This window comes from Gigantopelta aegis, chromosome 6 (genome assembly GCF_016097555.1).
Source record: "Gigantopelta aegis isolate Gae_Host chromosome 6, Gae_host_genome, whole genome shotgun sequence".
In the NCBI taxonomy this organism is placed as follows: Eukaryota; Metazoa; Mollusca; class Gastropoda; order Neomphalida; family Peltospiridae; genus Gigantopelta; species Gigantopelta aegis.
Window position 1 is genome coordinate 45,927,418 of NC_054704.1, and position 9,824 is coordinate 45,937,241.

The following is a 9,824-nucleotide window of genomic DNA, read 5'->3' on the forward strand; positions in this document are numbered from 1 at the left end:
ATGAGCTGTAGTGATGTTGGTAAACAAAACAAAGTTACTAATATTCAGCCATACACAGATACAATATTTTGTTAAACTTTAACTCTTGCCGACTTGTTTCAGATGGATGGCAACTCCGACAAAATTGAGGACGTGAGAAGGTACGGCAGACAGGGCGCCAGGTATGTCGATAAACTAGCCAGGTACCTGTTCCCAGGATCTTTCATCGTATTCAACCTTGGGTACTGGAGCATATACATATTTGTGGACATGAACTGAAACCCAGTGTACCATCATGTCAAACACTAGCGGAAGTGATCAGGAATCATGGTTTCCAGGATCTTGTCAAGCTGAAGTCATCGGTGTGACCTGACATATCATGGCCGTGATCGTTTTAAAGGTCGTATCACGTTGAAGACCAATGTTGTGGCAACATATAATCTCATGGGAAGAATATTTGTCATGCGTCTTGTTGAGTTAACGCGAATGTTGACGCCAGAGTCATTGTAAGAGTCACCTTGTTTATGGTCCTGTTGAGTTGACATTGGTGTTGACCCTAATTAATTCAGTTTTGTTATGGGTCTTGTCAACATGATGACGATATTGAACCAGGTATTTGATAGAAATAACCTTTTTTAGGAGTCTGTCTCAAAGTTGTTAAAGCCCATATCGATGTGTGTAAAACGATCACCAATCGTCTTGTTTATTTGACGTCTTTTACGATCGATGACATGGTTTTATATTGATTTTAAATCAGTCTTCAAGAGTAATTACGGGTGTTATCGATAATTTTGATCCGCCTTTTCAACGGTCTTGCCGATTTCAATTCCATGTTTTGCGCCTATAAATGATACAAATAATTTTAACAAGGCTGCTTTTGGGATGAAATGAATGATTTGTTGGATTGACGTTAATGTATGTATTAATAAACCTGTGTTAGGCGCAGTCATCCAAACTATTTTCTATTAAATGAATGGCTGTTTTGCTAGGTCAGATTTGTACTACAGCAGACTGTTTTAAAGTACATTGCATAGTATCTTATGACATGGCTGCTTAACATCAGTAACAGCATGATATGTATGTATTTTCGGCGAAAACACGATTTATACACCATTATGGAGAGTTAAGCATGATGTCCCGTAAAGTCAAAGACACTACAACATGCTCATGGATAATTATGGCTATAAGAATTAACAAGACGATACTTAAGCTAACAGAAATACCCATAGTATGCTGATCACGTGTAACGGCTCTTGGTGACAAGCCCAGCGTATTCCAGCCAGAAATATAGACAGTTCCAGCTGTAGATGATTAATGGAGTTTTGACAGAAATAACTTGTCAATGGGTTAAACATAACCGAATATCGAAACCTTGGTAAATAAGTGCAGCTGCATAGGCAGTACTTTCAAGGCGCCAAACTCAGCACACAGACGACTCTTGGGTACAAGTTGAAATAGCAGAGGAGCAGGATGACAGTAGACCGAAGGTCCAAATAATGTTGGGTGAAATGACGTCTTTCAAGGAATGAAAGGTCTTAAGTAAATAATTGACTACAATATCAAAATCATCGTGGGTTAATGTAAGGCAATATACATTGTGAAAATATATTCTCGCGGACATTCTATCACATTAACAAAAATCATTCAATGTTTTTTATTTTATAAGGCAAAGCTCAATATGTATTTTTGATACAAGATTGAGGTATGCACTCATGAATCACTGTTCAACAAGTAACGGAGTACCCCTGGTGCTCTTCGATATATGTTATTATATATGCTCGCGGAAAAATGTTCCTGCGATACAAATAAAATGCAAAGTTTGTAAATAGTTATTTGACAAACTGAAAGATGATGACAACATAATTATACAAATATCTAATACGGTTTACGAATGGCCACAAATAATTTATTATACACAAACGATTGATGTTTCCTTTAGTACCGTTAAACACATATCGTGTACAATACATGCACAGGAACGTTTTTCCCGTGAGTATATTATATGAATTTCCTTTTGTATAAGTACCGTTACAAAAAATTTCATGAATAATAACATGCAACACAATATTTATGACTTACCTTTCTGCCACTATAAATAATTAATAGGTAAGTGGAAGATAGTTATGTATGTATATATGTTGATTCACCTTTGTTTGAAATGCCTCATCGAAGCATGATTTTAAGGTATATACATGACCTTAAATTCTTCAAAGGGTATTTACTGTATAACAGTGCAAATGCAGCTAGTTAAAACATTATGTTTGACATATTATGAACTTTAATTTAGACGGCATTTCCTCGGTTTCTCTCCAATTCAACCAATCGGATATCAGTATTTTGATCGTCTTAATCGTGAAGACACACCAAAAAGCTGTCTTAATAACAAGTCACGTGACCAAAATTACTTCGACACAATTGGCCAGACACCATCGCCAAGAGCTGTACGAATGACGTCAAAACAACTGGCGCGAACACGCAATAACGCTTGCCCCGCCCATATCAAGTAATTAACCTATGAAATGCCGTCTAAATCGGTCAGAAGGCTTAAGACGTTTCTTCAGAAATAAAAACGGGCTCCGCGTCGCTCCGCCCCATCTTATTTCTAAAGAAACGTCTTAATGCCTTCTAACCTATATATCAGTTAAGATGTAAGAATTTCAGATGCCTATTTGAAGTTCTTTGTAATCCATATCTGTTTACACAAATCAACGAACGGTCATTTTCGTTGTCGCAGCAACTTTACAGGTTTTTGTTGCTTACTGCATCAAGTTAAATCTGCAATGTGGAGTATAGTTTAATTGTTAGGCAGTCAAAATAGAGCATCCAGTTTCAGTTTCGTCTTCTGGCGTACCATTCTTCAATTTATGTTGTCTATGGGCTGTAATCTACGTTACACACACTGTTAGGTAGTACGACGAATTAAGGGAAGTTCGCTTTCTGATGTGGTTTGTTGTAGTGTATTAAACAGAGGCAAAGTGCGCGACCGAACACGAAAAGGAGCAAACAGTACACTCACTGCTACCATGGTACACAAGGGGGGGGGGGGGGGGGGGGGGGGGGGGGGGGGGGGGGGGGGGGGTGAGGAGAGTGGGGGGCAAACTGCATACTCTATAACGTTACACAAGGGGTATTTCATTTCAACCTATTTTCATGCTTATATCCAATTAAGGTTCAAGCACGCTGTCCTGGACACACACCTTAGCTATCTGGGCTGTCAGTCCCAGTACAGTGGGTTAGTTGTTAGTTGGTTAGTGGTTAGTGAGAGAGAAGAGGGGTGTAGTGGTTTTACACCTACCCATTGAGCCCTCAAGAACTCGCTCTGTGTTGGAGCCGGTACCGGTGTAACAGCCGAAAATATACCCTCCACCAAACTTTACCCGGGGTTAAAGTGGGCTAGCCTGTTTTATATCCCTAACCCTCATTTGTTTTTTTTATTAGTAACCTGTATACGAAATAAATAAATATATAATAATAATAAACACTTTAAAAGAAAAGCAACTATTGCTTTCATAAAAATAAAACTATCACAGATTAGTCATTTTAGAAGATATTTCGATATTCTCTAGCCCAAAATATATAAATTATGATGGGAAAAAACCCCTCGGGCATTCAAATACAGACTAGAGAGGTATATTCTTGGCTAGCCTATTTTATACCCCTGGGTATATTCTGGGCTAGTCCAGTTTATACCCCGGGGGGTATGTTGGGCTATTGCACCGGGCTGCGAACCCTGTACCTGCCAGCCTATAGTTCGATGGCTTAACCACTGCACCACCGATGCCGGGGGTAACTATATAATAATTCTAGTGTACACAAGGGAGCTAACTGTACAGTAGGGAACTAACTGTACAGATACCAGTGTACACAGGGGCCTAAATGTATACATCTTCAACACACGGGAACTAAGTGTATACCAATCACAGCGTACACAAGGGAGCTAACTGTATGCTGTTGCAACGGTTCACAGTTGTATATAGCAACCAACGTACATAAGGGAGATAACTGTGTATTGCTACCATGGTGCACATGGGAGCTAACTATACGGACCATTGGACAGAAGGGAGCTAATTGTATGCTGCTACCTACGTTTTATATGCGCACATGCGATCATATGATGCCAGTATTTTTTTATTTTTAGGTTTACGAACAAGAACTTTTTGCACAAAGGTAGGAGGAAGGAAAAAACAACAACAAAAAAACCTGTTTGGGGTGTATCAGTAGGGGTGATTTTTTTCTCTCACTGTTACCTTACGAAATGCGCCACAATAGACTAGAATGGTAACTTTTGTTTTTTTTAGAGCTATTTGTGGAAGTCGACGGCAAAAAAATAAACAATAAAAGTGAAAAGTATGACTTTTTTATTTATTTTTTTTCAGCAAAATTTATGTCGGCGGGTTCGTAAACCGAATAATAAAAAAATACTGGCCTGAGGGAATTCGGAAAATATTTCAGTTTTAGTATTTGCTATAGCAAGATTTGCTTAGGTTTGTTTTTTGCATAACTTTTAAAAAACAATAAAATGCTTATTGCAAGATTGTTAATACATACTGTCCACTTATTTGAGTACAATTATACATGTTGTGTTTTTACCTAGTGTTTTAAATATATAAAGAGATGTAATTCTAAATTTTACCTTTGATATTTATGATTTAGAGATATACATGTATTTTTAAAACCCAATACGAATACATTATTAAGTGCTGTCTCCAGTTAGTATGAATGAAGGAATGAATGTTTAACGACACCCCAGCACGAAACATACATCGGCTATTGGGTGTCAAACTATGATAATGCAAACAAATAAAGTGATGCTCAACATCAATATAAAAATTCAAGATTTAAATAAAAACAGTATAAAGAACTGTGCAAAAATACAAATATCACAGATAGATACTGACTTTTACTAAATATTTCAATTGTATCTCGAAGAAAACAAGGGGATTTGTGCTGTATTGGCCATTCTCAAAGAGAATGTTACACCCCTGCACCACAGTGAGGTTACAGCACGTGCAGAGGTGTCTCCAGTTAGGTACAAATTCCCTTTTTTAATTAATACATTCCAATGAAATAATAGTATTATAAAAGGCGACATTAGTGGTAGTTGTAGTTGTATTTGAGACAAAGCGTACTTCCTTCTTCTCCATTTATCACAACGAATGTTATAAATACATATGTATATTAAATAATATTATTCTAGCACAATTATTATATTTTTAATTGAGTTATTTATTACAGATATTCATAATGTACATAAAAACTTGTTTGTTTATTTTGTAAGCATTCGTAAATGTTAAATGGTTGGTATATAGAAATGTTGATAATGTATGGCATCGACTGTTAGGAATTTGTTACCCCAACTACACCGCGCATACGTTAGTCACTGATCCTTGATGAGGTATGTTTAGATGTGCAATCTCTAGCTAGTTTAGTTATTGTTTTGCGCGTGACGTTCTACGATCTATCCTGAGTTTACAACCATATTAGATGATATCCGTTTGCCCCCCATCAAGTTCAAGTTCCTTTTATTGCCTTAAGTTTTACAACTCATCAACATCATACAAACAATATAGCATATATTATACAGATATGTACACAATAATGTACAGGATAATGGTGGAGAGTGATTTAACATTATAGACATATATAATACAAAATATCACAGTACTGCTGACTTATATCACATAAAGATATAGGTCGTTATTACATAAGAGAAAATGTTAAATACTTGAGGTGCTACCGGGATACACATGTATGATGCACTACATTGTACATCACTATTAGCATTACGTCTTTATTCCACTAGTTCATTTCTTACCTTATTTGCAAGGAATCTTTTGTATGCACCATCCCATACACAGCATAGCACATACCACGGCCTGTGATTTTCAGATGCAATTTGTGGACGAGAGCAACTAAATAATAATAAGGTGTTTTATTTCACTTAAGGTTCTACATGCCTATCCTGTCAACAACTCTGGTAATACCAGAGATTCAATCCGAATTTATCAGTACCTGTAAGTCTTGTATTAAAGCACCCATATCCGTTTAAATGTGCATCTAAATACAAATAATATCTTAAATTATTAAAACATATTTTACATTTATTTAAGACGTTGATAAAACATGTTTTGAAGTTCTTTGTAATGTTAAAACTCTGCAATGGATATTATGTGTTATATTTTGTGATTTTAGTTTTGTACATAATGATGCGAAATGTTTTTGTGTATTTGTGGTATACATGAAGCTGTAATCCATTGCACCATGCGCGTATATCAAATTTGCATTAAACAGATAAGCCAATTCTGTGTGTATGAGTTATCTCTATTAAAATTAGTTAATCATGATCGTTTACTTAAATGTAAATTTCAGCTAGAAATCAAGATGTTTTGCTGTGCCATAATTTTGGTTTTGAAAATAGAAATTTGGTTGTATCTTCAGTGAAGATATTTGTTGATATTTGTTAAACGTTTGTTACCTCTGTGCATCTGTTCAGGGTTTTCTCGTCAATATAAAAATTGGACATGAGAATCTAAACAACTCATATTAATGTATGCCTTATAATAGACACACATACATTTTCTTAGAATGTGTTAAAGAAAACTGCCAGAAGAGGTTTTGTTATTCAATTCAATTCTTTATTATTGTGTGCAAGGCCAGTATATATAGAATAACTCATAATACTGACATTTTGGGACCAGTTGTTGAAACGATTAGCTGGCTGTTTGGCCAACAAAACGAAACAGAAGAAACATTTATTATTGCATATTACATTTTTGTTAACGATACTTCAGCACATAGGTATCTAACAAGCAACACAAGTTGCAATATGCAAATTTGTCAAGAAGAGTGAGAAAAAGGAATTAGGCACCATCATACTAAGAAGAAATTGGTAATCCTATTTATAAATACAGTTATCAGCCCCAGACAAGACAGCACACACAACAACCTTATACTAAACATGAAACACTAGTGTGGACCAAAATAAAAAGCAATTTATCCACCGAAGGAGATCAGTCAGACTGGTTGGATGGATATTTAGTTTGAGAAAAATTCTCACATAATTCATACATAATGGCCAATCAAGCTCAAAACATGAATGAAGTTATTTAGTTTGCTTATTAATATTAGGTATTATAAACAGTACACTGCCAAATTAAATCCTATAAATGACAATAGTAACATATTATGTGGCTAAAACGTCTACGTGTACAGTTTAAATCAAGTCCAACATATAGACCATGAATATAAATACAACAACCCCACTCACATTTAGTCAGAAACATTGGGAGAAGGAAGGGGGGTTAAGCTGCTAGTTTCGGATATAACGGAAAACGTGTTTTTACTGCCTTAATTGTTATTCGATTTTTGGAAGGACCCCAGACATGGTTGTAACACAATAGTAGCTGAAACATTGATACTAAATGTATTTCAAATTATTATAGTAAAACACAGGAATTTACTGGCCAGATGAAACAACTCTGCTCCACAACAAAAGCCTTGGTATATAATTTGAAATCCTTTGTTTTCGTTGGCATAAATGTTTGTGGTTTTTCAAAAAAACACAATAACAACCTCCCAAAAGTGAATTCCATAATAAATTAAATATAAAACCAGAAAATACAACAAAACAAACTACCAAAAGCAACTGTTTTTGAAAGTTGATAATTCTGTATTGAAATTGTTCTTGGTTATGAGGAACAAGCAGGATGACTAACTTCTTAGAATAGTGATGTCATTTGTGTTTTTGTTTTCTCAAAATAGAAAACTCGCGTAAACATAAATAAAGCAGCGATAAATCTTAGGATGGATACTATTCTTGCAGCCAAATGAAACAACTATTTACAACAATTCCCAAGCAATAAACAACGAACAATATGATTTATAGAATATTATAAAATGTTTCGACTACTCAGGTCAGTGTTCAAATTTGAATTTATCCAAACATTCATGGCGTTCATAACCATAGCAACAGTATAATATGACTAACATTAAGCAGTGAAGATATTTTTGTTTTCAGTTTATTAGATACGGTGAATACGAAATGTTATTTCCAGTACCACATACACTTAATATCCTAGAATCAAGATGTCTTTCATAACAACGAACGTTTCTGTCAAAATGCTCTGTTTTTATAGGTATGTTGGTTGTGACGATTAAAAATAAGGTATACATGCCAGATTTATTCTTCCTTAGGTACCAAGCAAGAATTAAAATAAATCAGATTAGAGAGCCAAATTATATTTTGCAAGGTGCTGAAGACTCACCGATTCTTGAAATTATAAACTTTGTTACCGTTATACTCTTGTTGTTAGAAAAATATCGGTTATCAGAATGACAAAACTGTTTTCCATAATCAAAACCATATCTCTGTACGAAAGAGTATTTTGGCAAAATCTTCATTACTTCTCTGTCCGCTGCCTCGTGTACAGGATGACTGTCACTCCCATGAGAAAAAACCCCCAAAACAACAACAACATTAAAAAACCTCCCATGAGACATTTTACAGGACGTCACATCAGTTTTGCACCATCAGTAGGCGGACTGCCACTTCGAAGACTAGTTTACTAAATCAGACTTACACAGCACAGATCTCAGAGGAATGTATACGACGGCAATAACAAGCACTCATGAATCACTGTCACAAAAAAGTGATGATCTCATGTTTTCGCTACTCCAGCATTCATTAGCAAATCTGTTGACCAAAAAAATAAAAATAATACACACATTAACTACAAGCAATAGCATAACTGAAAAAAGTAATCTTGACATGCAGTAATAGGAATTTGAAATAGTTTTCTTCACTAATAAATATACATTTAATCATAACGAGTAACAAAGAGTACCGATAAGGTACATGATACTTAACGCCCATCATGAGTTTGATAGAGGAACAGACATATTAAAGGGACATTCCTGAGTTTGTTGCACTTTTTAAGAGGTTATCGGAGACTTTTTAACGATTGTAATTACATATCAAATATATTTTTTTCTGCATAAAATATTAGTGGCTGTATATTAAACATGCTTCTGATCGTTCTAATATTTGTATTAGGTTAAATTTCATCTTGTTTCCTAAAATACTGTTTTTTCGTACGTACGAAAGTATTTGAAGACAAAATCCAGTTTGGGCTTCTTACAAATATTAGGACGACCAGAAACACATTGAATATACAGACACTGAGATTCTAAACAAGAAAATATATTTAATATGCAAGTTTAATCGTACAAATATGTTATGAGTCGGAAACATCTTACAATGCAACAAACTCAGGAATGTCCCTTTAATGAATGTGTAACACGTATAAATGATAAATTTGTGAAATTTGTGCAATATGAAGGATTGCTTTGTTCTTTATTAGAAAGGGGAACTTTTTGTAGCATGGGTATTATGACGACACATTTATACTGGCAGAGAAGCAGTTTATGTATGTAATATTAATTCTGGGAAAGTAAACTGTCTTGTGAGTAATACAACTGTGTCAAAGTGAAACAGACTGGATGCGGCGCGTGCGTGCGGTCCAGGTGAAAAACAAATCCAAATACATTAGTTGCAATGAAAGCGTCTAGATTGGATGCGTGCGTTTACAAAACGGCATGCGGTCAATCACAGTAAAATAATCGTATGCGACGGTGTATATGTTCAAAATGCAAGCCGCAGACGCATCAAACACAAGAGCAGGACCAGTCTATATGAGCCTTAACTTAAGTGGCCCCAGTTAAAGATGCTCGATGGTTATACATACTTTCGACTGAGTGCTGAGAATTACGGTAAATCAGTAAAACATCTATAATAAAGAGAACATTTCATGTTTTTGTTTTACCAAATATGATGGAAAGTTAACCCC

General features: G+C 35.2%; 1 protein-coding gene across 1 annotated transcript in view; it reads left to right on the forward strand.

The window, feature by feature from the left end:
* Nucleotides 1-3,001, forward strand: part of LOC121376006 (glycine receptor subunit alpha-3-like) — an 83,029-nt gene extending 80,028 nt beyond the window's left edge. Inside the window, exon 9 of the mRNA XM_041503761.1 lies at nt 103-3,001. Within this exon, the coding sequence (XP_041359695.1) occupies nt 103-258 (156 nt within the window). The 3' untranslated portion in view covers nt 259-3,001. The remainder of the gene's footprint in view (nt 1-102) is intronic.
* The last annotated feature ends 6,823 nt before the right edge of the window (nt 3,002-9,824 follow it).